The sequence below is a fragment of the Lissotriton vulgaris genome, chromosome 1_1 (genome assembly GCF_964263255.1).
Source record: "Lissotriton vulgaris chromosome 1_1, aLisVul1.2, whole genome shotgun sequence".
Classification (NCBI taxonomy): Eukaryota; Metazoa; Chordata; class Amphibia; order Caudata; family Salamandridae; genus Lissotriton; species Lissotriton vulgaris.
Window position 1 is genome coordinate 362,701,523 of NC_141685.1, and position 27,778 is coordinate 362,729,300.

Consider the following 27,778-nt stretch of genomic DNA (forward strand, 5'->3'; position numbering starts at 1 on the left):
ATGATATAGGGAATCATACTTCTGCTACCAATTTGCTGGCCTCCTTCCTAGAAAACAGAACCTTCTCAGTTGAGCTTGGGGAATTCGCATCAAGGGCCTTCGATATGCCATGGGGGGTTCCCCAGGTCTCGTCGTTGAGCCCGTCCCTTTTTAATCTTTATGCCGCCCCTCTAGCCAACATTATCAGGAACTGCGGGTTCATCCCACTATCTTACGCGGACGACACCCAAATTGTGGTGGCTATCTCAAATAACACAGCGGCAGACCGTGGACAGATTTAGACTCTGTAGGGACCAGGTCAGCATCTGGATGCAGGACAACTGTTTAAAACTAAATGGTGACAAATCGGAGGTTATGGTACTGGGGGCCAACCCGGACATCTGGTTCAACCTCTGGTGGCCAGACAGCCTCGGCAGATGTCCAACGCCGGTGGACAAAGTAAGGAACCTAGGGGTCATATTTGACTTCAAACTAACCTTTGAGGCACAAACAAATAATCTCTCCTCATCGGTATGGTATATGCTGAAACTCATTAGGAAACTGCTGCCATACATCCCACCTGACACCGCCAAAACCCTGGTTACCTTGTTAGCTCTATCTAAATAGATTATGGAAATGCTCTTTATGTAGGGACACAAAATCAGCTGTTACAAAAACTTCAGCATCTCCAGAACGCGGCAGCCAGGTTGGTTCTGAATATTCCCAAGTTCGAACCTGTAGCTCAAAAAATGAGAGGCCTACACTGGCTCGCTGTAGGTAAAAGAATCCAGTTTAAATCAGCCAGCCTAGCGTACAAATCATTGCACGGTTCAGGCTCGTGTTTCTTAAAAAGAAGCCTAAAACCCTATGAACCAACCAGGACTTTAAGATCTAGTAGTGCTAATCTCCTTGTGACCCCCAGATTCAAACAGCTTGGGTGGGGGGAGAAGCTTCATAGGCAACACAGCAAAAATATGGAACAAGCTTCCAGTCGAACTGAAAAACAGCCCCTCTCTAAGGACGTTTCGCAAGAACTTGAAAACCTGGCTGTTCTCCTCTTAGTCCGGAGGTGCACTGTTTCCACAGTCAGGCAGTTTTTATCTTTTACAGCGCCAAGTTGCCCTCGGGCATTCGAGCGCTCTACAAATCACAAAATCAAATCAATCAAATCAAATCAAACAGCTTCCTCCATGTATGTTCAAAAATGGGAGACCACACCACTGGGAGTGAAGAAACACAGGTTTATTAATCTCACACAGGAATCTCTAGAGATGGAATAGTGTCCGTGACCCACTGGAGGTAGGTAAAGGGAGACAGTTCGACTTGCAAGGAGCACGCAGCATCCTTTATAGGATGTGGACACTCCCCTCGCAAGAGAAGGAACGCAGAAAGTCCATATAGCCTGCGGAGATGGAGATACAGATCACCTGCCCTTTGTCACGAAGCTTGATGCAGGAATGGGGCAGTCTAAGCCTTAGGCATATCACCTGCCTCTTGCCGAGTAGTTGAAACAGGAATGAAACCCGCGGGCGAGTTCATCTGCCATCTCAACATTCCTGCCACATTTTAGCATGGGTGCGGTAAAAAGGTCAGCTCGAGGTCCAAGTCGACATGTACGTGGTCAGTGAAACAGAGGTGAAATGGACGCTGTAGTCTCAAAATGGTGGGGCACATGGCAACTTAGCAGATTCAGGTTACACAGTCCCTCCTTTTGCATGGGCAACACCTCAGTCAATATCGATCCGCATAAGTTCATCTACAGCTTGTTGATACAGTATTTGACTATCTTTGATGCGTTGAGGCGGCGTGATAGGTGGTGTACATCCGATAGCACAGAAAGAACAGAGTGTGGGGCCGCAGTGGATGCACAGACAGCAGAAGAACAGGAGAGCTAGCGGAATCAGTAATATTGTTATTATTTTCCAACCCCAGGAGACGAGCAGTTGCCAGAGTCCAGAGCTCCAAGACCAAGGAGTTCCAGTTTCTTGATGGATTTCGGAAGCAATTCGGGGACGCTTGGAGATAGCATCATATAATGATGGTGACGAATCAGGAATATACACACAGCAGCTTGCGCCGATGATGCAGCAGGCTCCTCCCCTATCCGCTAAGATGACGTCCAGCACCATACGATTTTGGAGGGCAACCATGCGGGCGGCATCAAGTTCGGCAGAGTAGTTGGTTAGTATTCCTGCAGTCACATTAATTGTTGCTTCAAGGACTCTGGTTAGTCTTCTGATTTGGAGGCTGTTGGACATAGGACCCCAGTACAGCAACAGTCCTTTCATAGCATCATAGAATTGTTGACTTGTGGTGTCTGTCTGGTCCACATCTGGCAATTGTCTTCTTTGGCGGTGGTACATATTGTCTCTGTTGAAAGCGGGTGGTAGGAGGAAAGCAATGTAGCATGTACCACTCCTGTCGGGAGGTAACCACGTTTCCACACACAAAATGCAATCCTGTAGGAAGGTGGAAATATGGGGTGAAATTGTCTTAAGTCATAGTAGTGTTGCAAACACCGACTCCTACCGGTATTTTTCCTCGATCTTGTAAACATAAAGTACCAGGTCATGGTGTTACAGAAATGGCAACTGTTTTAGCTCGAATGGTAACAAAAGTGTAACCTCATGTACCTCGCATAGGGGTGGACATGATGGTACGCATTGGTGCTGAGTCAGAGACGTTACAGAGGGTATAGTTGTGTGCATGGAATGTCCAAAGAAATGGCTGGAATGTGGTCGGGTTGCCAGCGTCGTCACGTGAGGGAAAGACGTTTGTCAGGTTATACATCAGAGTGCAAGTATAAGCAGACGAGGCAGGGAACACTAAGAACTGTACAGTGCGTTGAGTTGCATGGGGTAGAAGTCCACAAACATAACAGTCAGTTGCACACGCAACTTGATTAAACTGCTGCAGCATTTGGATTAAAGTATTATTACTGAATTCGGAATGTCTGTTGAAGTGAGAATCAGGCCATGGAACATGCGAGTGTTCAGGGATTTCAGATGGTTGTGGGGTGTGAGGCAAAACCGTGTGATGGGCTGGAGCGGTTTCTTCAATAATCCAGAACACTACACTGAACAGAACAGCAAACGTGGTCTGGATAAACAGTACTATTGTCCTGGTACTGTAAACTCTCATTCTAGCTTTCTTCATCGTGGCGGTAGTACCACGGCTGCTTGTGGCCTCTGGATCCATACCGTTCCCGTGTCGTTGACTGTTTTCTTCATCGGGGGAAAATTGGCAGACCTGGATGATGGCCCTTGATGGTAATCATTGTTCAAGGGGGTGCGTAGTCTTTGGTACTCATGAATAGGACGGATCGTGACATATCCGGGTTTTGGGGAGATTGGTCCCACATTATCATAACCTCCAGCCATAATAACTCTTAAAGTGTCCCAAGAGTACTGCAATGTCCCTAATAGCTGCTAATAGTTGTTGGTTGCTTCACTGGCCAATATCTGTCCTGGTAAACCACTACTAGGACCCTCGGCCAGATTTTACTACCGCCCTGCAGCAACGGACAATGGAGTACTAACGGCCCTTGGAGCTGGGCTGGTTCTTCAGCTTAGCCTTGGATCGGAGGTAGTATCCGTCTGTTCCCTCGTCACAAAGTTCTAGTTCAGGTTCAGGATCAGGATCTGAGTCACAATCTATTGGTCTGTTGTGGGTCAGAACTTCTTTGTGTACTTTCAAGTTGTCTTCAGTTATGGGATCCACCTTTCGGCAGTGGGAAGCATGAACCCAGGATTTCTTTCCCTCTACTAGCTAGGCCATTCTGGTCACCAGCAATACTTGCAAGGGACCCTTCCAGCGAGGCTGCAGAGACTGAGTGCGTGCAAAGTTCTTCACCAAAACTAAGTCTCCGGGTCTGATATAGTGGCCAGGGCCCAGAGATTTTTCGGTGACGGAGGCTCGGACCATCAGTTTTCCAGTGTTCTTTTTCTTCCATGGCAGCTGATTCTTGTATGTTAATAATCCTTTGTCTGGCATCATGCCATTTCTCAGCCTGGGATTTTAGGACTTACATTGGCGCAGGTATTATTCCTAATGCTGTGTTTCTGGCCGTGCTATCGGCCAGTGCGTTCCCCTGTCCTACTTCGTCAGTAACTTTCTTGTGTGCCAAGCATTTGATCAAATACAACCTAGCAGGGAGAGTGATGGCTTCCAAAAGGGCATTAACCAATTCACTATGTTGTATAGGCGTCCCCCTTTCTTTCCACAGTAGTGCAAAATTATGTACTACCCCGAAGGCATACTGGCTGTCGGTGTAGATGTTTACAGTCATGCCTGTACCGAGGATGCAAGCGCGTGTAAGTGCTGTGATCTCTGCAGCTTGGGATGATTTCTGTAATATTCGGGCAGTCTCAACTACTGTAAGCGCCATTGTAACAGAATAGGCTGCAGATGTGGTGCCATTCGGGAGTTTCAGGCAAGAACAGTCTACCCACAGGTGGCCTTCTGCATCTGGTAAGGCTGTGTCTTTAAGGTCCACCCTTCCCTTGGTTTTTGCTTCTGTTCAGGATTACGCAATCATGATGAGGTGGCTGAGTGAGGGGGTCAGTGTCAGGTAGGGGTAAAAGTGTAGCAGGATTCAGAGTGTTACAGCGTTGAATAGTTATGTGTGCATTTAACTGGGTGAGTTCGTATCCATACAGTCGGGCACTAGCAAGGTGTTAGGGTTTTGGTTTTATTCAACAGAATGTCAACAGCATGTGGTACCAGAACTGTTAATGGGGACCCTAGAACTATACCCTCTGTCTGGTGCACTGCCACAGCAGCCTCTGCTACAGCGCGCAGGCAGGTAGGCAAAGCTCGGGTGACTGGATCTAAAATGGCAGAAAAATAGGCACAGGGTCATTTGTGTGTACCATGCATTTGACAGAGAATTGAGAGGGCACAACTTGACCATTCGAGTAAAAAGAGAAAAAATGGCTTTTGATAATCAGGTGTACCTAAGACTGGGGCTGAACACAGAGCCTGTCGTAGGGTCATGAATGCTTCCGCATGCTGTGATGACCAGGGAATAGGATCAGAAACATCTTTAGTCATCAGGGAAATAAGTGGCTTGATAACGAGTGAAACATTTGGGTCCCACTGTCTATAGAAGGAGGTGAGACCTATTAGTGCTCTCACATGTCTTTGGGTGGTTGGAGTAGGGAAGTTCAAAATAGTCGGATTCCTGTCTTATGTAAGAGTGTGTCCCTCCTTAGACAACAGGTGACCTAAATAAGTCACCTGTTTTCTACAATACTGCAATTTGTCTTTGGATACTTTGTGGCCATGTTCAGCAAGGAATTTTAGGGTCATTAATGATGCCTAGCGGGCCAAATGGGTAGTATATGCTGCTAACAAAATGTCATCTACATATTGAATAAGAGCCACTCCCTCTGGGAGATGGATCTGGTTAAGTTGTTTTTTCAATACTTCGGACTTTCTGTATAGCCCTGAGCGGCGCGACAGAATCTATACGATCTGTTCATTAGGGTGAAGCCAAAAAGAAAACGTGAGTCTTCATGAATGGGGATGGAAAAGAATGCGTTCTTCAAATCTATGACCGTGAAGGCTTTAGCTGTAAGTGGAATCATGGAGAGGATAGTAGTTATGTCAGAAACTACCGGAAATTGTGGTACTACAATCTTATTAAAGGCCCGCAAGTCAATCACAAATCTGTACACCTTTTGGTGTGTAGCGGATTGTTTTAATACCGGCAAAATAGGGCTGTTGCAGACGTTGGAATGGACCTATTCCACCACACCAGCCCAAATGAGGTCTGTCACAATTTGTTTTAGTGCGAGCTCTCCCTCTTTAGATATTTTATACTGAGGTAGTCTAGGCAAGGGTGCACCTTCCCTGACAGTAATGTGAACTGGTGGCATCTGGATAGTACCAACATTAGTATCAGAAGTGGCCCATAGGGTGGTTGGGATGGTAGCTAAATCTTCCTGAATGTCAGGAAGTTGAAGTAGCTGTACAGACAGTTGGCACAGGGAAACATTGTCATACAGAATGACTAACATTATCGGGGGAACATCTGATAGTGGCACAGTAATGTTTTAACAGATCTAATACCGTGAGATTCTCAGGACAGTCTGGTGATTGCAAGACCGTTGCAGAAGTGTCAGCACCGTTGATAGAGAATGGCGTAGGTTTGGAGAGGGGGTTCACAGAGGGCTTACCATCGAAACCAGTCGATGTAATTAGTTTGCCGGATGGAGGAGCCCTCGGAATCAGTGGGGTGGTCAAGGTGCTGCGGAATGCTCCTGTATCCACAAGGAAACATCCTTTAGTGTCGGCCACCGATGCTGTAACATAGGGTCCCTGTTGATCTACAGGTACCTCCACTGGTTCCTTCCCCCATCCTTGATCTCCCTAGGCTGACCAATACAGTTGTTTTATCTCGAGATCGTCCTCTGCATAATCCTGAAGGGTAGCCTGACATTCTGAATTATCAAACCTGTTGCCTCTGTATTGATATTGGGGTCGGGAAGGGGTGTTGAACTGTTGTGGTTGAGTTTTCCCAGCAGTAATGTTGGCTGCTACTATTGTACAATATTTCTTCCAATGTCCTGGTTTTTTACAGTAAGCGCAAATATCAGAGGGTTGGGGCCCCGGTGTTAGAGTTGCCGGTTTGGTGCTGGTGGGCTCTGGGGTTGCTGGGAAAACCTGACAGTTTACAGACGGGCATTGTTTTGACCACAGGGGTGGATGCGGGTGTCTAACTGACTAAGCAATACTTGCTCCTTCAGCTTCTTTTTCTTGATTTTCTTTTCTTCTTCAGCGTTTTTGTATTGGCTCTCATAGTATTGTGCCATAGTCAGTATTGTCGCTGTTATTGCCGCTGGCTAGCTACTTTCACTGGCCATAAGTCTGTTCCCCACTGCTGGTAAGAGGCCTTTAACAAAAGTTTGGATGAGTAAGTGGTGGCCAGTTTCAGTGGCCACATCCTGACCACTGAAGTCGGTGTATGCTTTTCCTTGTCTCGTAAAATAATCAGAGACTGACTCCTCAGGGTTCTGTTTGCAAGCAGTGAGAATGGTCCAGTCTATCTTTTTCTCTGGGGCCAAAGTTTTTAGTTTAGCTAACAGTCTTTGAGGCAGTGCTAGGATATAGTCATGGGGTTTTTCTCCAGGTTTTCTGTCCCTATCCCTTTTCTCCAGGTCTTCCCATGTACCATGGAAGGCTGGCTGGTCGTCAACATGTCTGAGTGGTTTCCAGTGCTCGGCTGGTAATATTAAGCTGAAGAACTGAGTAACATCCATTAAAGTTAAGGTATAAGTGTTTAGTATCTGCTGGACATTCTAGTAGAACCCAGTAGGATTTTTTTCTGATGTCTGGTATATCTTTACGTAACTGCAACATTTCAGCCTTTGTCCAGGGAGTGTACACGAAATTAAACATCAATCTGGAACAAGAGTTCGGGTTATTGAGGACTGACCCATCACCCCATGGAGGGACATAGATGGGGGCAGCTTCTTTAACTGGCATCTGTTTCCCTCTTTCTGCCTGACTGTTGTTAACCAGCTCAGCCTTAATCATCGATAATAAATTATCCCTATCAGCCTGCGTTGACTCTCCCCTATTTACACTCTTATACAGTTTTCGAAAGACAGGTGGTGCTTCTGAACCTGTCCCTTCTCTCTTAACCATGAGGAGGTAGGTCATCCACTCTAAAAGGTAGCTGTGTGTAGGCGAATGCATCTGATCTTTAGCCGCAGCATGGATATCAGAGGGGGCAGCGCAGTCAGCAATCAACTGATAAGCTGTATGATCTAACTTTCTTTTCTCTGCCTCACTGAGTCTTGGGGGCCTGTGACCTCCTATACTCGCTTTGATCAGAATCATAATTGGTGTCTGAATCGCTACCCTCCTTACCAATCCTACTCCTTACCCTACCCCCTTATCGTACTGGTCGTGGAACTACAACAGGAGGAGGGGGTTGATTTCGTCCTCCGGTATTGCTATCAAAATGGGCGGGGGTTGAGCGTTGAGCCCGGGGGCATCTGTGACAGGTACCGGGGCGGACTGCGTCAGTTGTTGCATCTCGTGGTAAGCAGGGGGCCTAGACAATAGCATGGCATCATCTTTGTCAAGTTTGGATGGTAATAAAGAATATTTTCTTGTGACGTTCAACCTGGCTTCTCGGACGCCTCTCTTTATATTTCTTTCTATCTCTCGTCCTCTAAGGGCTGCGCATTCTTGCTGAGCAAGTTTTCTGAGTGTCTTATTTTCTCTAGCTTGAGCTCTTCTCTTTCTTTCATTAATTTCTATCCGCCATAGAGCAAAGGAATCAAACATACTTGTTCGCACCTTCCGTTTATGCAACTGCTCTTCCAAATATGTAAGTTTAGGTACCTCAAAAGAACCAAATTCGGGCCATTGTAATTCATCATTCTTTTTAGTGTATTTCCGCCACAATTTAGTAGAAATTATACAGGAAATACCATATTTGATGTACATTTCTTTGTTTATTGGTCCCCTCTGGAGGGGCTGACTGACGTTCTTCTAATATATCCTGACTGTTCGAGCAACAACAACAGAGTTTACATAATTTACTAACAACAGGCATGTTTACAGTACTTAAATAATATTTCTCTCAGAAACCAGACAGTTTCCAATCAGGAACACATTACCTGTCCTTCGGTCTTTGCAAAGATCGAATCAGAAACTATTAACTAAAACAGAAAAACAGACAGATGCATACATAACCAAATCGGTATAAGAATTCTTTTTATGTCGCTTGAAGCGACCCTACCAGAATACCCGATGTGTTTCTCCGCTCCCAGGTGGTTCTCCTCCTTATTTTCCAGACAGACTAGACGGACCAGAGAGGGATTCCAGTCAGGAGCGGGGCCTCTGTAGTCGAAGACACCGTCGAGGGAAGGAGATACAGGCGACGTTGGCTGCGGAGATACAGGCGACGTTGGCTGAGGAGTGCACCTGCTTTCCGCAGGTGCACTCCTCAGTTACCGATCTCCCCCTCCTCTCCGGGTCGTCAAGCTGAGACCACCGAGTCTCTGATGGAGCCCCGTGTTGATGCGCCAACTGAAGAACCAGTGGGTCTTAAAGGAAGACCAACCAGTGGTGCAGGGAACACCCAAGTCCACAGCTTCCTCAAAGTACGTTAAAAAATGGGAGACCACACCACTGGGAGTGAAGAAACACATGTTTATTGAATCTCACACAGGAATCTCTAGAGATGGAATAGTGTCCGTGACCCACTGGAGGTAGGTAAAGGGAGACAGTTCGACTTGCAAGGAGCACGCAGCATCCTTTATAGGATGTGGACACTTCCCTCGCAAGAGAAGGAACGCAGAAAGTCCATATAGCCTGCGGAGATGGAGATACAGATCACCTGCCCTTTGTCACGGAGCTTGATGCAGGAATGGGGCAGTCTAAGCCTTAGGCATATCACCTGCCTCTTGTTCATCCGCCATCTCAACATTCCTGGCACATTTTAGCATGGGTGCGGTTAAAAGGTCAGTTCGAGGTGCAGGTCGACATGTACGTGGTCAGTGAAACAGAGGTGAAATGGACGCTGCAGTCACAAAATGGTGAGGCACATAGCAACTTAGCAGATTCAGGTTTCACATGCAGATGTCATATGGGTTCAGCAAGAACATCTTATGGCGTCTACTACAGGGCTTAAAGCACAAGTTACTACTTGTGTAACGATATATCTGTAAGAGACATTAGTTAGTGATAGATTCCTTACCTTAGAATATCCCCAGGCGTCAGACTGGATCCGGAAATTTTTGCGTAGCAATACCCCTGCGCGCTGGTAGGCGTCGTCTGCGGCTCCGCGTCCGTCGTCGGCGTCGTGAGCGCCGGGATGACGTCATCGGAGTATATAGACGGCGCCCATGCGCGCTGACGTCAGTTCTGATAACACAGCTTTTCCGCGCCAGATACGCAGAGCCATGATAGAACTAACACTGGTGCCATGAAACTAGGGCCCTGAAAGGGAATGACCTTAACCCTAAATATCGGTTCGCAGAACGGGGAGGATGGGAGGGCGGTAAGGAATCTATCACTAACTAATGTCTCTTACAGATATATCGTTACACAAGTAGTAACTTGTGCATCTGAAAGAGACACGTTAGTGATAGATTCCTTACCTTAGAATAGATACCCCAGCAATACCAACCCCGGTGGTGGGTCTGCGAACCAATATCACACCAGAAAGTCCTGGAGGACGGAACGGCCAAAGAAGCCATCCCTCCGGACTTGACTGTCCAGGCAGTAGTGTCTTGCAAACGTGTGCAGCGAGGCCCACGTGGCTGCCTGACAGATGTCCTGCAGGGGGACACCGCGGCCCAGGGCAGTTGTCGTTGCCGTGGCCCGAGTGGAGTGAGCCCGCAATCCAGCCGGGGGCTCCTTCCTCGCCATGGAGTAGCATGCTTGGATGCACAAGATGATCCACCTGGAGATGGTCCTCTTGTGTACAGCCTTTCCCTTCTTCGCGCCCACGTAACCAACGAAGAGTTGGTCATCCACCCGGAATTGGCGAGTGCGGTCTAGGTAGTAGGAGAGCGCACGTTTTGGATCCAGACGGTGGAGCCTCTCCTCCTCTTTCGAGGGATGCGGAGGCGGAAAGAAGGTGGGCAAGGTGATGGACTGCCCGATGTGGAAGGCCGTGACAACCTTGGGCAGAAAGGAAGGTCGTGTACGTAACACCACCTTGTCAGGATGAACAGACAGGAAAGGTGGAGAAGAAGAAAGAGCCTGGAGCTCACTCACTCTCCTGGCAGAGGTGATGGCAACCAGGAATGCCGTCTTTAGAGTAAGGAGACGAAGAGGACAGTTATGAAGTGGCTCAAAGGGAGCACACATCAGATAGGTGAGAACAAGATTCAAGTCCCACTGGGGCATCACGAAGGGAACAGGAGGGAACATGTGCGTGATGCCCTTCAGAAATCTGCTTACAATAGGGGACTTGAATAAAGAAGGCTGATCTGGTAGCCTCAAGAAGGCTGATAGAGCAGAAAGGTACCCTTTAAGAGTGCCCAGAGCAGAGCCCTGCTGGGCAAGGGAAAGAAGAAAGAGCAGCACTTCCGAAAGGGGTGCAGAGAGAGGATCCACAGCCTTTGCTGTGCACCATGCCACAAATCTGTTCCACCGGCAGGCGTATACCGACTTTGTGGAGGGACGCCTGGCTGCCAGAATGATATCACAGACTTCGGGAGGCAAGTCAAATGGCCTCAACTGCCGCCGCTCAATCTCCAAGCTTGTAGGTGGAGACTGGACAGGTTCGGGTGCAGGACCGTCCCCTGCTGCTGCGACAGAAGGTCCTCCCGAAGAGGCAGACGAATCGGGGGATCGACTGACATGCTGAGTAGCTCGGGATACCAGTACCTTCGTGCCCAGTCCGGAGCCACAAGGACGACCTGGGCCCGGTCGCGCCTGATCTTCTTCAGCACTCTGGGCAGAAGTGGTATAGGCGGAAAGGCGTACAACAGACCGCAGCTCCACTCGCGACGAAAAGCGTCTCCGAGCGAGTGCCGCCTTGGAAACTCCAACGCGCAGAACTGCTGACATTGCGCGTTCTCTTCTGTGGCGAATAGATCTAACCAAGGCTCTCCCCACTGTCGAAAGAGACCTCGCGCCACATCCGAGTTCAGACGCCATTCGTGATCCATCATGCACCGGCGGCTGAGTTCGTCCGCCCTGGCATTCAGAGAGCCTGCCAGGTGTTGAACCACCAGGGTCACGCCCTGATGTTCCAGCCACTGCCAGAGGCGCAGAGCCTCCTGGCAAAGGGTCCACGACCCCACACCGCCCTGTTTGTTGCAGTACCACATGGCGGTGGTGTTGTCGGTGAACACTTGCACTACGCTCCCTCGGACAGAGGGGAGGAATGCCTTCAGTGCTAGACGAATCGCCCGCAGCTCCAGAAGGTTGATATGGAGCCGGGACTCCGCCGGAGACCAGAGGCCTCTGATCTCCGCCTCTCCCATGTGGCCTCCCCAGCCTTGGAGGGACGCGTCCGTCACAACTACGTGCTCCGGCTGGGGTAGGGAGAGGGGTCTGCCACTGACCCAGTCGCGGTCCGTGAGCCACCACTGCAGTTGCTTCGCAGTGCCCTCCGAGATCAGGACATGATCGGACAGGTTGCCCTGATGCTGGGCCCACTGAAACTTCAGGTCCCACTGCAGAGCCCGCATCCGCCACCTGGCGTGACGCACCAGAAGGATGCAGGAGGCCATCAGCCCCAGAAGCCGCAGCGTCAACCTGACCGAGACCCGGGATAACGGCCTGAAGACAGGAATCAGAGCCTGAATATCCCGAACCCGCTGTTCGGGTGGGTAAACCCGAAACTGCGCAGAGTCGAGAACCGCTCCGATGAAGAGGAGCTTTTGAGAGGGACACAGGTGTGACTTCGGCACATTGATGGAGAACCCCAGCAAGTGCAGGAGGTCGGCCGTAGTCTGGAGGTGGCTGACGACTGTCTGGGGCGAGCCCGCCTTCAACAACCAGTCGTCGAGGTAGGGGAAGACTGACACCCCTTGCCTGCGCAGATGGGCTGCGACCACCGCCATCACCTTCGTGAACACCCGTGGGGCGCTGGTAAGGCCGAAGGGGAGCACGGTAAACTGAAAGTGCTCGTGGCCTACCGTGAACCGCAGGTAACGCGGGTGGGCCGGCAGGACGGGGATGTGGAAATAGGCGTCCTGCAAGTCCAACGCTACCATCCAGTCTCCTGGGTCCAGGGCAGCCAGGACCTGAGCCAAAGTGAGCATCTTGAACTTCTCCGTACGGAGGAAGCCGTTGACGTTCCGCAGATCCAAGATAGGGCGTAGGCCCCCTTTGCCCTTCTTGGGTACCAGAAAGTAGTGGGAGTAACAGCCACGTCCTACTTCTGGCCCAGGAACGCGCTCGATGGCCCTCTTGGCCAAGAGGGCCGAAACTTCCTCTTGCAGAAGTCGCAAGTGATCCCCCGACACACGGTGGCATAGAGGTGGCATGGATGGAGGGGAAGACTCGAAGGGGAGGGAGAAACCCCTTCGGACAATTTGCAGCACCCACCTGTCCGAAGTGACTGTATGCCAGTGGGAGAGGTGATGGCGAACCCTGCCTCCCACAGGCGTCACATGGGCCTGAAAACTCGGACTAGGAAGGTTTTGAGGCAGGGGCTGCTGAGGGAGGTGTGGACTGGGCTCGCCGCTGTCCCCGACCACCGCCACGGCGGTTCCCACGTCCGCCACCGCGTTGCTGTACATTCTGCGGCGCGTGGCTGACGGTACGTGGTGGGGCGCCCCTTCCGTGGCCACGAAAGGAGCGAAAGGCACCCGATTGCTGGCGTGGAGCCGTAAGGCCCAAGGACTTGGCCGTGGCCCTGGAGTCCTTGAAACGCTCCAGCGCATGGTCTGCCTTGTCGCCGAAGAGGCGACGGCCATCAAACGGCATGTCCAGGAGGGTGGCCTGGACATCGGCCGAGAAGTTGGCGGACCTCAACCAGGCGTGGCGTCGAACCGCCACCGTCGTTGCCATCGCCCTGCCCAGTGAGTCCGTGGTATCCAGCCCACACCGGATAGAAAAACGTGCTGCATCTCGGCCGTCCGCAAGGGTTTGGCTGAGTCTAGCCCTGACCTCCTCAGGGCATTGTGGCAGCACCTCCGCCACCGTGTCCCACAGAGTGTGGGTGTAGCGGCCCAAGAGACAGTTGGTGTTTACTGACCGTAGCCCTAGGCTCACAGACGAGAAGACCTTCTTCCCGAACTGCTCATATCTCTTGGATTCCCTGTCGGGCGGGGCCGACGGGAATGCGGTCTGGGAGTTGGAGGCCTGGATGACCAGACTCTCGGGGGTGGGGTGGGTGGACAAAAAGCAAGGGTCGCCCGGTGCCGGGCGGTAGCGTCTGGCCACGTTCCTGTCCACAGGGGGGCCTGTGGCGGGCTTGGACCAAGTGCCCAGAAGAACGTCACACAAGGCCTCGTTGAATGGCAGGAGGGGCTCCGCGGAGCCGGACTGCTGTTTGAGGACCTCAGTGAGGAGATTAGTCCTCACGGCCGTGACGGGGAGCTGAAGGTTTAAGGCCTTAGCTGCCTTCGTCAACACTACACTGTAAGCAGAACCCGCCTCCGAAGCCACAGTCGGGGGCGACGTAAATCCAGTGTCTGGCGAGGTGTCAATACCACTGGCCTCCCCAAGCTCATATGTCCAGTCCTGATGTGACTGGCAATCACGTGCCAGAGGGTCCTCGGACCCCTCCCATTGCTCCTCGTCACCCGGCTCCTGAAGACCAGGATTAACAGCCAGGGCCTCCTCGTGGAGATAGAACTCTCCGAAGGCCGACGGAATCGGCGCCCAGCGGCGCCCCTCCGACTCCTGAGCAGGACCGTAGGAAGCATTGGGGTCGGCAACCACATCGGCTGCCGGGGACGACACCTGAAGGGACGGCGCCGGCGAGGTCGTAAGGTCGACCGGCGGGGTCCCGGATCCGGGGCCGGATCCAGCGAGGTCGCGCGGCGCCGGGACCGAAGTCGCCAGCGGCGCCGGGCCCGAAGCACCCGACGTCGTCGGGGCCGAAGCGCCCGACCCGGAAGGACCTCCAGACGGAGCCGATCGGCCCGAAGGCGCCACGGGAACCGACTGAGGAGGGAGGGCCCTCATGGCCATGAGGTACCTCTCGACCTCCTCCTGCGACGCGCCGTGCCCAGGGACCCGAAGGTGTGGGGCAGGCGGCGACGCTTGCGACTCCCGCGGAGCCGCGTGGGCGGTGTCGCCCGAGTCCCCGGTCGCATCGTGCGAGCGACGGGGCGGGTCGGAGGAACGATGGTGTCGCTCCGACCTCTCATGCCTCTTACCTGAGGACTTGGAACCAGACGATCGGTGTCCACTGCCGGAACGTCGATGACTCCGACCTCGCGACCTATCCCTCGACCTCCCGTGGGACCGGGACCGGGACCTGGAGCGGCGCGGGGCCGACTGCCTCAGCTCGAGACGCTTGCGGGACCGCTCCCGCCTAGCCTTCGACGTCAGGGCCCGGCAGTCGGAGCAGGTCCGATCGTCGTGGTCGAGGCCTAAGCACTTCAGGCACCGGCGATGGGGGTCCGTGACCGACATGAGTCGGCCGCACTTCGAGCAAGGCTTGAACCCGGGCATCCCTGGCACCGATAGTCGAGGATCGACTAAAGAGAGGATCAAAAAGATCGAAAAAGTTTTCAGTCAAAAAGTGACTGGGGGTAGAGCTTCTTCCGGATCTGCGCTAGCTGGCGCGGAAAAAAGAAGAACTGACGTCAGCGCGCATGGGCGCCGTCTATATACTCCGATGACGTCATCCCGGCGCTCACGACGCCGACGACGGACGCGGAGCCGCAGACGACGCCTACCAGCGCGCAGGGGTATTGCTACGCAAAAATTTCCGGATCCAGTCTGACGCCTGGGGATATTCTAAGGTAAGGAATCTATCACTAACGTGTCTCTTTCAGATCCGTGAAATACCAGGAGATATATGACCTAGTTGCTCTTGAAAGCGGAGTAATTTAGACAAAGAACTGGGAAAATCTCTGAAACCGCTTTGATGAGGCATGGGAAAAAAAGGAACAGACACCAGCATGTCACATCTGGTGAGGGAGAATTGTGGCGGATGCCGCATTGAGTCTTTTGGTGAGGCTGGAAAGTTGCTGCTAGGGGAAAAGTTTCCAGATCTAGTCTGCTGTCTGGAGTATAAATATGAAGAATCTTCAGGAAGATGTATCCATTAAAACTACTGATTTAACAAGTATCTACTATTAATATGATCAGCTACAAAGCCAGCTAGAAGGTCCCACGCCAGTTTAGTGCTAGGGGGCATGAGCCAGAACAAAGCTGAAAAGGCTTTACACCAAATCTGTGTCTAGCTGTCGATTAATTGGCAAACTTTAAAATAGATTGTTTGCTATTCTATTTCCATTAAATTCATTACAAAGAAGAGCACACATTATAAAACTTATCACCTCGAGACCTATGTCCACAAAAGATCTATTAATTGTCCACTAATGGTGCTGCAGGTTGTCTTACCAATTGTAAGAAATTGATCCTCCTCCCCGTTAAAAAGGTAACTAGCGCCTGAAGGTAGGTTGTTCTACAGACTGTCTTGTACATCCAACTCACTTATTTATTCAGCCACAGTAATCAAATGAACCGCCAGCAAATATATAGCGAGTGTATTCATGGCACACAGTAGCATGTCAGCGGCTACCATGAGACACGCAAGCATGTGGATGTATAGTCACTGCATTTATTGGAGCGTCAAAAAATTCTATGTGTTTACAGCCCACAGGAACTACAATCCGCTAATCACAAGGTTTAGTTGTACAATGCTTAAAGTATAGCAACTTCAGCTCTGCCTGCCCCTTAAGCACTTCACTGTAAAACGAGCATGGCAGAAAAGGAGTCCAGACTAAGTAAGGTTTCTCAGTTGTTATATAGTAAACAATGATTACATATTTTACATTTTTTCAAATTAATGATTTCAGTAGTAAGAGAAAGGAAGACTTTCAGCATGAGTATGCTGTGTTCACCAGCACATTACAGCAAATGCTTGCACTGAGAAAGAAGTACCAAGGGAATATCAGCTAAATAAGTTCCTTTGGCACTTCTTTGTTGAGATACCTCAGAAAGATACTCACATCTCTGGCTCTCCCAAAGAAGGCTTCCTGTAAGGCAGCATCTAACGTTCCAATGAAGAACACGGGATGGCATTCACCATATCTGTCGAAAGAAAACAGACCATGAGAAAGCCATACTTGCAAAGGTCGTTTCCATTACTTAACCTAGAATTTTGGATCTCAGTCACACAAAATGCATTTGCCACTTAAATCTAGACTGATTTTATCATGTTGAATATAAGATATAAGAAAGGATAGTTGCATGAAAATGTAATGGCGAGGTTGAATAAGGTATGATGTGCTCAGCTTATCTATGATTCTGCATCACAAGGGGTGGGTCTAAGGTTTACACTATATAGTGCCAGATTCTTAAAACAAAGTGCACAAAAAATAATAGAACAAAAAAAACAAGTCCACTTGAAAAAACTAGAAGATATATTCAAGTCTTTAGGCTAAAACAAAGGTTATGTTGGCATTTGTACAGGGTATATTCAGCGACTATTGAGGTCTCACATTCTGGTAGATGTGTAATACAATATCTTCAGCACCATCATTAATTGAGAGTAAAGGGCTGGGCATTCGACTCACTGCCTATAATATGGGTAAAACAAGAAGGACACTCTTTATATACCTTTCTAATGATGCAGCGCAAATGTTTGTATCCTTGATGAATATGGGTCGCGTTGTGCACTACAAATAACTTTCTGATTCTTTCATTCTTAAACATAGTGTGGTAAATTGGGGGGATTATGGTAGGGTATATTGGAGTGAAGTGGGGTAAACTGGAGTAGAGTAGGGTAGATTGAGTCAAACTGATAGATAGGAGTGGGATAAGCTTGGAGTGGGGTAGATTGGAGTGGAGTTGGATAGAGTGGTGCCTGGTAGATTGGGTTATGGTGGGGTAGGTTGGAGTAGAGTGAAGTAGACTGGGGAGGCTTGGATGGGGTAGACTGAAGTAGGGTAGTTTGAGCTGGCATAGGTTAGGGTAGATCAGAGTGGGTTGGTTTCGGGTGAAGTGGGTTAGATTAGGCTGGAGTGGGGAATACTTGAGTAGCATGTGGTAGACTGAAGTGGATTGGATTGAGTGGAATTGAGTGTGATAACGGAGGTAGAGCAGAGTGGGGCAGACTGGGGTAGAGTGAAGTGGGGCAGATTGGAGTAAAGACATTGAAAACATGTGATCGTCACTAGATTCAAGGGCGGAAGACAGGCACATCTGACTCTACAGCACTACATGCTACGAACATTCAGTTACAGAGTAACCGTTTGCATTCGTAGCATGTGAGCATGTGTGGATGTAGATGCATATGCCCTGCATTGTAAAGCAGTCCATCTCCAAAGCAGTGGCTAGCTAGCAGATGATTGGAAAAAGTGTCCTTAAGAACGCTTTGCAAACTAGAGCTCGTTGGCGCGCTAATAGGACTACATATTGGTGTTGCTAATGGCAAGTGTGGCGTTGACCAAGTAACAACCTTACAGATATCCAAGAGACTGATATTGTCTAAAAAGGCTAGTGTGGCTCAGTTTTCATGTGTAGGATATGCCTCTGGCAGCACAAGTAGTGTGTGCATGGCTTGTGCATAGCAGATTTGAATACATTTAACTATCCACCTAGCAATGCCAGCTTTGGAAAAGCACACTCCTTCTGGGGTTTGGTAAAGACAACAACAATTTGATTGAATTTTCTTATGTGTTTAGTTCTATCAGTATAATACAAGAGCGCTCTCTTAACATCAAGAGTATATAGCACCCTTTCAGCTACCAATATTGGCTGTGTGGAAAACACAAGTAGCTCAATCGTTTGGTTGATGTGGAATAAGGGTACACCGTAGGCAGAAATTTAGAGTTAGTGCATAGAACTATATTATCTATATTTACCTGAATGAATAGTTCCTGTATCGTAAGAGCTGGGAGCTCACTATTACAGTTGAGTGGGGGGACTGATATCATGAAGTTCACTTTCCAAGATAAGAATTGTAAGACACGTGAGTGCAGAGGCTCGAAAGAGGGACCAGGCTATAATTTGTGTTTCACTTTAATGGCAGGGACCCTGAAAACAGATGAATGCTGTCTGTATAGGACCACGGCTGCAACTGCAGATTGACATTGGTAGTAAGTAATTGTAAGCTATGCCCACCTTATAACGATGTAGAAGGTAGGAAAAAATCTCCGGCACAGGGACTGCAAAGGGTCCAATTAGAAATTCAGTAGTGTACAAACCTTTTCCAGTTAGCTGTGTGGGTTTCCTGGCCTCTCATAGAAGAGCAATGCAATCCTGTGGGAGGTTAAGGTAACCAAGCATTGAGTACCAGTGCTGTCTTGTCCAGGTTGACAGGACTAAGATTAGCGTCATGGACATGTGCCTCATCTTCCTCGTGACATACAATATGAGAGGTGGAGATTCGTAGGCACATATCCCTTAACAATTAATTCATAGAACAGTGCCCTGGGATTGTGGATGCAGGTACCTGGCAGTGAGCAGTGAAGTCTTGGTATTTCGCATTTTGAGGAGCAGTGAACAGAGCTATTGTCATAATTGTGCAGTGTTAGAACTATTTGTGGAGAACTTGCGAATGGAGTTCCCACTCGTGGACTTTTGGATGCGCCTTGTTAAGCAGGTCCACTATCATTTGATACCATAGTAGATGGTCCGCAAACATGGCATTGCTGTGGCGAGATGCCCCATGTCAAATCACCAGTGCCAGTTGAGAGAGCTGGGAGGAGAGGGCGAGTGGGTTTCTTTACCCCCTTTCCGATGCAGAACATGGACATCATGTTGTCTGTCTTTTTAATAGTACTGTTTTACCTCTTTAGAGTGGTAGAAATGCTTTGAGGACAAACCTCATGGCTAGCATTTCCAGGCCATTGATGTTGCTGACCTTGTGCTGTGGAGCCCAGATGTCCTGTATTGTCATACTATCCCACAAGAGAAACATCTGTAATACTGGTCAACTGTGGGAGGAGGTCTAAAAAGGGCCTGTCGAGCAATAGGTTATTGCTGTTTCTCTAACAGAGAGAATGCTAAGCCCTCGCTGTTACCTAAAATAGATCCAAGCATTGCCTTCCCACTTGTGAAATGGTTGTGAGAAGCACTCTTGTAATAGGCACAGATGTAATCTATCGTGTGATGCAATTGCAATGCAAGAAGCCATCCTTATTCAGTTTCATTACATTGTGGACAGTGATGGGACGGTGTGTCTTAAAAAGAGGCAGCAGCTGTTGGAATGCTATCCCCCTCTGTTGGATGGGGTAGGATTTGCCTGTCTCCACATTGAGGACTGATCCTAAGAAGGGCAGAATTTGTTGGGGATGGAGATAAACCTTTTTCTCATGCATGCAAAAACGTACTTTATGCCGTAGAGACCCTGCTAGGTGAGTAAGTGGGAAGCGTTGGTTGCAAGTGGGAAGCGTTGGTTGTTGCTGCTGCTCTTTATCAGCCAGTTGCCTAAGTACAGAAACAGTGTTTCTGTACTGATGGGCTGCTACAACCACCAGACACTTTGTAAATACTCCTGGTGGCTGTAAGTAACCCAAAGGGCACAACCTTGAACTGGTAGAGTTTTAAACTTACCACAAAACAAAAGTAGTGGTAGTGTGCTGGGTGTACCGGGATGTGAAACTAAGCATCTTTCAGATCCAGCGATGCCACCAAGTCACCTTGGTGTAGGAAGGGAAGGACATCTTGTAACATGACCATGTGAATGTGTTCGGAGGAGCTGAACCTGTTTAATGGTCAGAAGCCCAGGATCAGCCGTAGTGAGCCCTCTTTTTGGGCATAAGAAATTACAGTAAAGACATCCCTGCCCCGCCCAAGTGTACTGGAATGTGTCCTTTGGTGCGCTTTGCTAGGAGAGCCGGCACCTCTTCCTCCAGGAAATAGAGGTGGTCTCAAGTTTGTACATGCTGGCAGTGTGGGATGGGACAGGGGGGTGGGGGTGGGAAAGGGGGGGAGAGGGGGGGGGAGGGGGGCGGGAGTGGAAATTCGAGTCAGCACCCTTCCTGCGCAATGGAGAGGACCCACTGAATGCTCTCCTAGTGTGACAGGAAGTGCATTATTCTTCCCCTGACAGGTGTGGTGTGGGAGGGGAGAGAGAAGGGGAGACGCTTTTTGTAGCAAAGGAGCCCTTTGCAGGACTACCTTTACCTCTCCCCCATTCGTTTCCTCTGCAGGCCTCTCTTTGAAAGCACTTACTCTGTTGGGGGTCTTGAAAAAGCAGTTGAACCCCTTTCCTGTAACCTCCCCTGGGGTGCTGCTGGCAGGCAACAGGCTTTGGTTAAGAGGACTGTAAACCACGAATCCTTTTTGATTTTCTCGATCTGCAAATCAATCTGACAGTCAAAAACCTGCTTGCCCTCAAAAGGCATATTAATGAAGTTCTGTTGCACCTCTCGCCTAAACCTCTACACCCTACGCCAAGCATGCCTGCGAAAGCGAACAGACACTAGTATTGATCCCGGTAACTGCTGTACTTGCAACATCTAGGACACAAGGTAAACTGGTGTTGCTAACGGTTATCCCTCAGCAACGAGCTCATGTCCCCTCTTTTAGGGAGCCTCAGAAAGATGCTTTATGGCCTTCTCCATGGCCTCCCAGTGAAACCAATCGTACCTGGAGAGGAGGCCTCAAATGCCATTCTTATGCTTGCAGCCTGCAGCATCACATTTCTTTGATGCTTTATCAGGGGAGGAGTAACCCCTGTGGCTTGGGTAGAAGCAATCTTACTGGCAGCGTGTACTACTACTGAAGCCAGTTTAGTGTCCCTTCAAATATAAGGCGGATCTTTCTAGGGCAGGTTTTTACTTTTTGTTCCGGGGCTTACAATCCAGACCTTAAATGAATAATTAATGGCATCACTGGTGATTTTAATATACCATTGATAAGGAGAAGGTAACCAACGGACTACTCTGTTTTGGATATTTCCGGGAGGAAGTCATCCTTGTACTCTACAGTATGGCGCTTGACCTAGTGGTGTTCAGCAGACCACTGTATTGCTGTATGATACCCAGTAGCATCATCTGGTGGAGACTGCTTAACAGGGTGGGCTCAAAGTCCGGGCCATCCTGTCAATCAAGCATATAATCCTCCCAAGGATCACCCCATACCCTCCTGTGGCCTCATATGCTCTTTGCCTGTGCCCTGTGGGTAGTAGGGACTGCCTACATCAGAGTATTTCAGGTGGAGGAGACTGGGATTCTTCCTCAAAAGATAGGCGCCTCCTTTTTAGAATGGAGAGGACTCCTGGAGCCAGAGGTATGGCGAGTATTGTCAGTCTCTGGGCGAATGAAAAGCATTTTATGCTTTTCATAATTGACACCATCCAGTCTTTCAAAGTTTGACCCATTTGAGGTGTTTGACCTTGGTGTTAGTGAGGATCTTTAGGTGTTAACTCTTTGGCGTTGATTCAGCCCTGACAGGGGCTTGTCAACAGCATGAGTCTGAGGTGGTTGTGGAGCTGTCAAAGGCAGTGGCTCCTGCACCAAGGGAGGATATGGCTAAATGCTGTGTAAGGCTTTTAGTTGGCAAGTAATGAGCTGGTGAAGGATCAATATGAGTGTCTTTGCCCATGGCTTTGCTTGACACCGAGACATCATCTGTTGGTGAGGACCTTAGTCCTCTTCTGGCTCAGCTCTGAAATTGATGCCAGATCCCCTCAGGAGTGCTGCACTACCTTGGCTGTTGAATGCATGCGGGCTCAAGACTGACCTAGAGGCGCACCGCAGTGTGTGGCATAACTTTATTCTTCAGTCCCGAAACTAATGCCTGCTGTGGTGCTGTCTCAAGGAATACAATCTCTTCCCTTGATGTCGAAGGTCTCGTAGAAGTGGGCCTTGAGTTCTTCCTGCCTTCTTCATGCTCCTGGCCCCAGGTGATGTGCAGAGGGGTGGCCTCTTCCTCCAGAGAGCCTAGTATATCTTCTGCACCAAAAATGTTGGGGCGATAACTCTCTGCTGCATCTTGTAATAAACCCACATTTTTCTCTCTCCTGTGTCAGTGAATTCTAGCTGAGGAAAGTGAGGCAGGCATCGCAAGACGATTCTCTGTACTTGGGGAGGTAGCAGAGATTGCAGACTTTGTGGTGATGGGTCGAAAAGTATTTCCAATGGCGGCTGGTCACATTTCAAAGAGGTGGGGAGTAAAAGCTGGGCATGAATTTTACTGTTGCAAGCGAGTCCAGCCGACATAAGGACGCTTAGAACATACATCATTCACACAATCATCCCCCCCCCCATTAATTCATGTTTTTATATCCTCTGCATTCATCTGTTCATTCATCCATCCTTCTCTAGAGACTCTCCCATTCACTCATCCACCTATTCATCCCCTGCCAAGCCTCTTGCCAGCAGACACTGAGCACAATAAAGCAATAGGTCAGTAGATGATTCTAGAAATGAGAACGCATCACTACAGGGATATAACACAGTATAACAACAATGCTCTTAAAAAGTACCCCTTCCTGTGAGAGGAGCCTGATGACAACTTGTAATACAAATGTAATATGTTCAGTTCATCAAAAGGCACACGCTCTGTAGTTAATTCAGAGCAATGGTGCTGCGCCAGCACGCAGGTATGTCACAGCTATAGAAAACTTGTTAGGCGAGTATCACCAGTCGGCATGGCAGGCACTGAGTCTTAGACACACTCCTCATGACAGATCAAATCTAATAAGATATTGCCCGCTCCCGTTTTTTCTTTCCTCTTGATGTACCGGTAAGTGCGGCACGTGCCGCATGTGCTTTTTCATGTCAGACTATCTTGAAATCACTACCGGATGGTTATAGCCACATACAATAATCACATGAATCGGCACACTCTTTCTCTTTTAATTGATGTACCACTAACACAGCTCTTGCCAAAAACCTCATATGATTTACCAGCTGTTCTAAAGATACCAAGCTGGCAACCTGGATATTGTTACACACATCTTTATAGTCCTTAGCCCTATGCAGTATTTACAACACACCACCTTCTATAATGACAAAACAGCATCCACAGTAAAGAGAGATGTTGCATAATAACGACGACGCAGTGGCATTCTTTCCCATTCATTGAAGATAATTCGCTTATAAACTATGCCCCCTGCCCCCAGAGATAGTGATCTGATCATCTCACTCAAGTGACAATGGACAGTAGACACCTTTATCTCTCTTGCCCTTACCATAAGGCACCACTGGCTCTCTCCTCTGACACCAGGCGAGCACGTACCTTCATCACACCTCACACACACAAAAAAAAAATCCCACCTCACGTGCAACCTCGTTAAAAGTTGAAATCACTCCCCCGGAGAAGACACTCACCTCCCAGACTGTCCTGCCTGACCTGTGATCCATGTTAATCGAAGAACAATACAAATATACATTTTAAAACCTTGGGCATCTGGTTTTCCATCCGCTGTAAATTAAAACCTGTGGCACGTCATGACCTTGAATGGTACAAATGCAACTGATTGCTTGGCCCCTCTTCTAAGGAACTACACCACCATTAATGCAGTTGCGGCCCGGCCGGCATGACGGGGGGGTGGGGGGTGGAACTGGGGTCGTCGCGGGGGGGGGGGGCGGGTGGGGGGGGATGCGGTAAGGGTTTTATTAAAGAAAAATAAAAAATAAAACTTATCGTCACGCGTCATGACTCCCGTTCCGGCCGGCTGCATTTTCCAATTCCTGCAGCATCGTCATCAAAGAAAGACAGTCACCCTCCCTCCCCTCTGCCAATCACAACGCTGCAATGGCAGAGTTGTGATTGGCAAGGCGCAGCGGGGGGCGCCCCACCCGGGCCATTTTCTCTATGTAGGCTGCTGCATGCAGCATCCTACATAGAGTAAAAGGGAGAGTGGGCGGTCCTGCTCGAGGGCAGTGGGGGAGTGGCTAACACACTGTTGTGGGTACTGACTGTTTTGGTCGGCCCCAGTGCCCTCGAGCAGGACCGCCCACCCCCAACCAGGCACTTCTGCTTTCTCGCCATGCGAGAAGGCAGAAACTTAAAATGGTAGTTTTTACCATTTATGTTTCTGCCTTCTCGCACTGCAAGAAAGCAGTGGGGTGACGCCCCCATGGGAGAGCCGCTACTGATATTTCACAATGCACCTAGGACAGATATGGAATTAAGTATGCACTTAGTCCTAGGTGCATTTCAGAGAAAACCATAAACCAGCCTGGAAAAGGAACTGTGAATGGAGGCCGTATTATGATGCGAGTGACTTCAAAAGTCTATTCTGAAACTTTAAAAAAAAAAAAATTTTATGCAAAGCCATTCTTTTGTTGCTGGTATCAAAAAGCTCCAAAAGCTGAAATAAAACCAAATACCAAGTAATCAGGTGCGTGTGACGCTTCGACTTTGGAGCAGCGTCCCGAACCTCCAAGCCTGATGGTGAAAGAAAACAATCTGAGGCGGCGCCATTGTGCTGATGGATTCAGAAGCAAGGGAGTAGTCACAGTAGGTCTTGTGACTCAAACTTCTTTGAAGTAAAACAAGTTGCAAACATCTGAGTCCATCACTTGCCAGTAAGAGTAAGTAGAACATCTGTATCTAAAGCTTGATATATATATATATATATATATATATATACACACTCACACATATTTTGAATGAAAGAGACTTGTAGAGTGCGCAGTTACTCCAAGGAGTGTCCCAGCGCTAACAGGCAAAGCTCAGAAACGCAACCCTAAACCAAGATCTTACTGCCCCGCCAGAAAATAAGGCAGTTTGAGTTTTACATTTTTTTGTCCCGAAAACTGAACTCAGAGGAGATCAGGCGCAATTTGCGAGGGAGCTCATTTCGTGCCATGGCCGTAAGGAAGGAAAAGGCTTTAATGCCCCTTCGAACACATTTGAAGCATAGGATTACCAGAAGTGAGAGATAAGCAGAACACTGCGCTTTACATTGAATATACTGGGCAAATCTTACAGCAAAATAGCCGAGCCTGGACAGATGCACTGCCCTATAAACCAAACTAAGGCTTTAAATGTAATCAGTTTCGTAACAGGCAGCCAACGCAGTGCTTTAAGAGCAGCTGCGGTCGAAGAAAGGCTTGGCAGGCAAGGAAGTAGCCTGGCTGCCGCATTTTGGGCCACCTGTAAAAGATGCCCCCGAGCTTCTGCAGCCCCAAAATACAGGCCACATGCGTAATTATAGATATATTCAGCGAGAATTCCTGCTGCATACGTTATGCAAAAAGGTAGTAGGGAATCCTGGGCCGTTCCCAGGTTTCAGGTGGACAGCAGGTTCATAAAATTGAGCACTTAACGACATCACCGACAATCTGAAACTGCTTACCTCAAACGTCTGTTTTCTGGCACAGTTTTAAGAATAAGATTAACATAATGGCGCTAGTAAGGAGGTTTGTTTTCGCATCCTAAAAAATATCTTTCTTGTATAAATATGATTTTTAAACAAATGCATTTGGTGTTCTTTATATATCAACCTTTGTGACTGTCAATTGGTCTAATCTAGGTTTAATCTGTTCTCAAACCTCTTATGCTCTTATATTTGTTTATGCTTTTATTCTGCATTGAGATGGGGTTTGAGACAAACTACCTAAATACCACTGTACCTTAAGCAAACCGGCTTTGCCATCATCTATGGAACAATATCTTTTGAATTCATCAGTCACGTAGTTGGAGCATACATAGGGCATTCATTTACCACCTGCTTTACCTTGAGGAAAATTCTGCAGTAAACTGTAATAAGGCATCTCCTTCATCTTCTGCATTGTCTGGCACTGAAAGAAAAATGAAAAAAATACATTGGATCAAAATGCTCACAGTTCGATTCCATAACACACGTTTATGCTCCAGACTGTGAACCCACAAAAGTTTTTTCCACTTGAGCATAACGCTAATTTAGCAAAGTTATTCTTGATCATCCAATGCAAGTGGAGGCTTCAGTTATGCTGAGGGCACGTTTTATCCATTCAACCTAAAACAGCACGCTATGCACTCACTTGCTTGGGCAGTTTGCTAATCTTAACCATCTTTTCTATGCTCTCCACATCAACAAAAGCGCCCTGTTCCTCTTGTTAATCTAAGTTATATACCTTCCCTTCTCTCTTTCGGGACACATGTTGCAATCATATTCCTACTTCATCACATTCTTATGTCACAGGCTCTTATGTACCCGCTCATGCTCTCTTTTGCCCTTCACTTGGCTGCTTTACTAGACCCCAGGAAAAGTGGGTGGCTGGGGGTTCTTTCCAATATATTGTAGTGATTATTATTGTGTTTAACTGACAGCTAAAATGATTCACAGATGGTTTATGTTTTAGGGTCATTTTAATTGGCATCCATTCTTCTCGTTTTATTAAAGGTGTCATATTCTTTGGTGTATGTTACTTCTTCTCAGCATAATGTGTTTAGTATCCTGCAGTGGCCTAAATATTGCACAAACATTTGTGTTGGGTTACATGAATCTGCTTCAGTCTGTGTGTTCTGGGTTTCTGGACGTTTTTCCCTTTGAAGACAATAAACGTGAGAACTTGTGAGCAGTAGCGGCTCCTCCGCTAAGGAGGAGGAGCTTTGCACCACAGGAAAATTAAAATGATAGTAACATTGTTAATATTGGCTATGTAAAGTGTTGTAAATAGAAAGTCCATGAGCCAGGTATACAAAACAGGATAGCTTTATTCAGGCTTAGCTCCAGTGTAAGTTAGGTAGAAGAAGATAGGTATATGGAAGCATAGCCCCACCAGGAGTAACCTTCCTGCTACTCAGCCTGCATCCACCAACTGACACTTACACACATAACCAAGCACCCAAGCATTCCATGACATCATCACACATTCTAGCACTCATCCTGGCTGAGCAGTAGGGAAGACATAGCTAGGGAAGAGGAATGGCAACAAGTAAGTTATAACACATCCCTCTTCCTTAGGGAAAATAAATGCAGAAATTATGCACATAAACATAATTAAATACATTACATCTGAAAAGATTAAAGGAACATTCCAAAATATACATATAAAAACACATTCGAAAACATACATGCATAAATAGGCCCCATTACCCTCCCTAAGGGAAAATGAAGAAAAATGAGCATTGCGAGGGCATGGCTCAAAACACCAACAACCTATGCCTCACGTATTGGGCACTCACCACCCACCAGACCACACTGGGGCGCTCAAGAGCACACAACCTCAACGTAATAGGGCAGACACCTCCCTATACAACAGAACTGGGGACTCACCGCCTGACAACCTTACTGCAGTAGGGTACA

General features: G+C 48.4%; 1 protein-coding gene across 2 annotated transcripts in view; it reads right to left on the bottom strand.

Moving 5' to 3' along the window:
• Window positions 1–27,778, bottom strand: part of FAF1 (Fas associated factor 1) — a 1,861,897-nt gene that overhangs the window by 788,950 nt on the left and 1,045,169 nt on the right. For both annotated transcript variants that reach the window (XM_086952414.1, XM_086952412.1), the window contains exons 11-12: window positions 26,225–26,288; window positions 16,593–16,674 (exon numbers count right to left, since the gene is read on the bottom strand). In XM_086952414.1, the coding sequence (XP_086808540.1) occupies window positions 16,593–16,674; window positions 26,225–26,288 (146 nt within the window). The remainder of the gene's footprint in view (window positions 1–16,592; window positions 16,675–26,224; window positions 26,289–27,778) is intronic.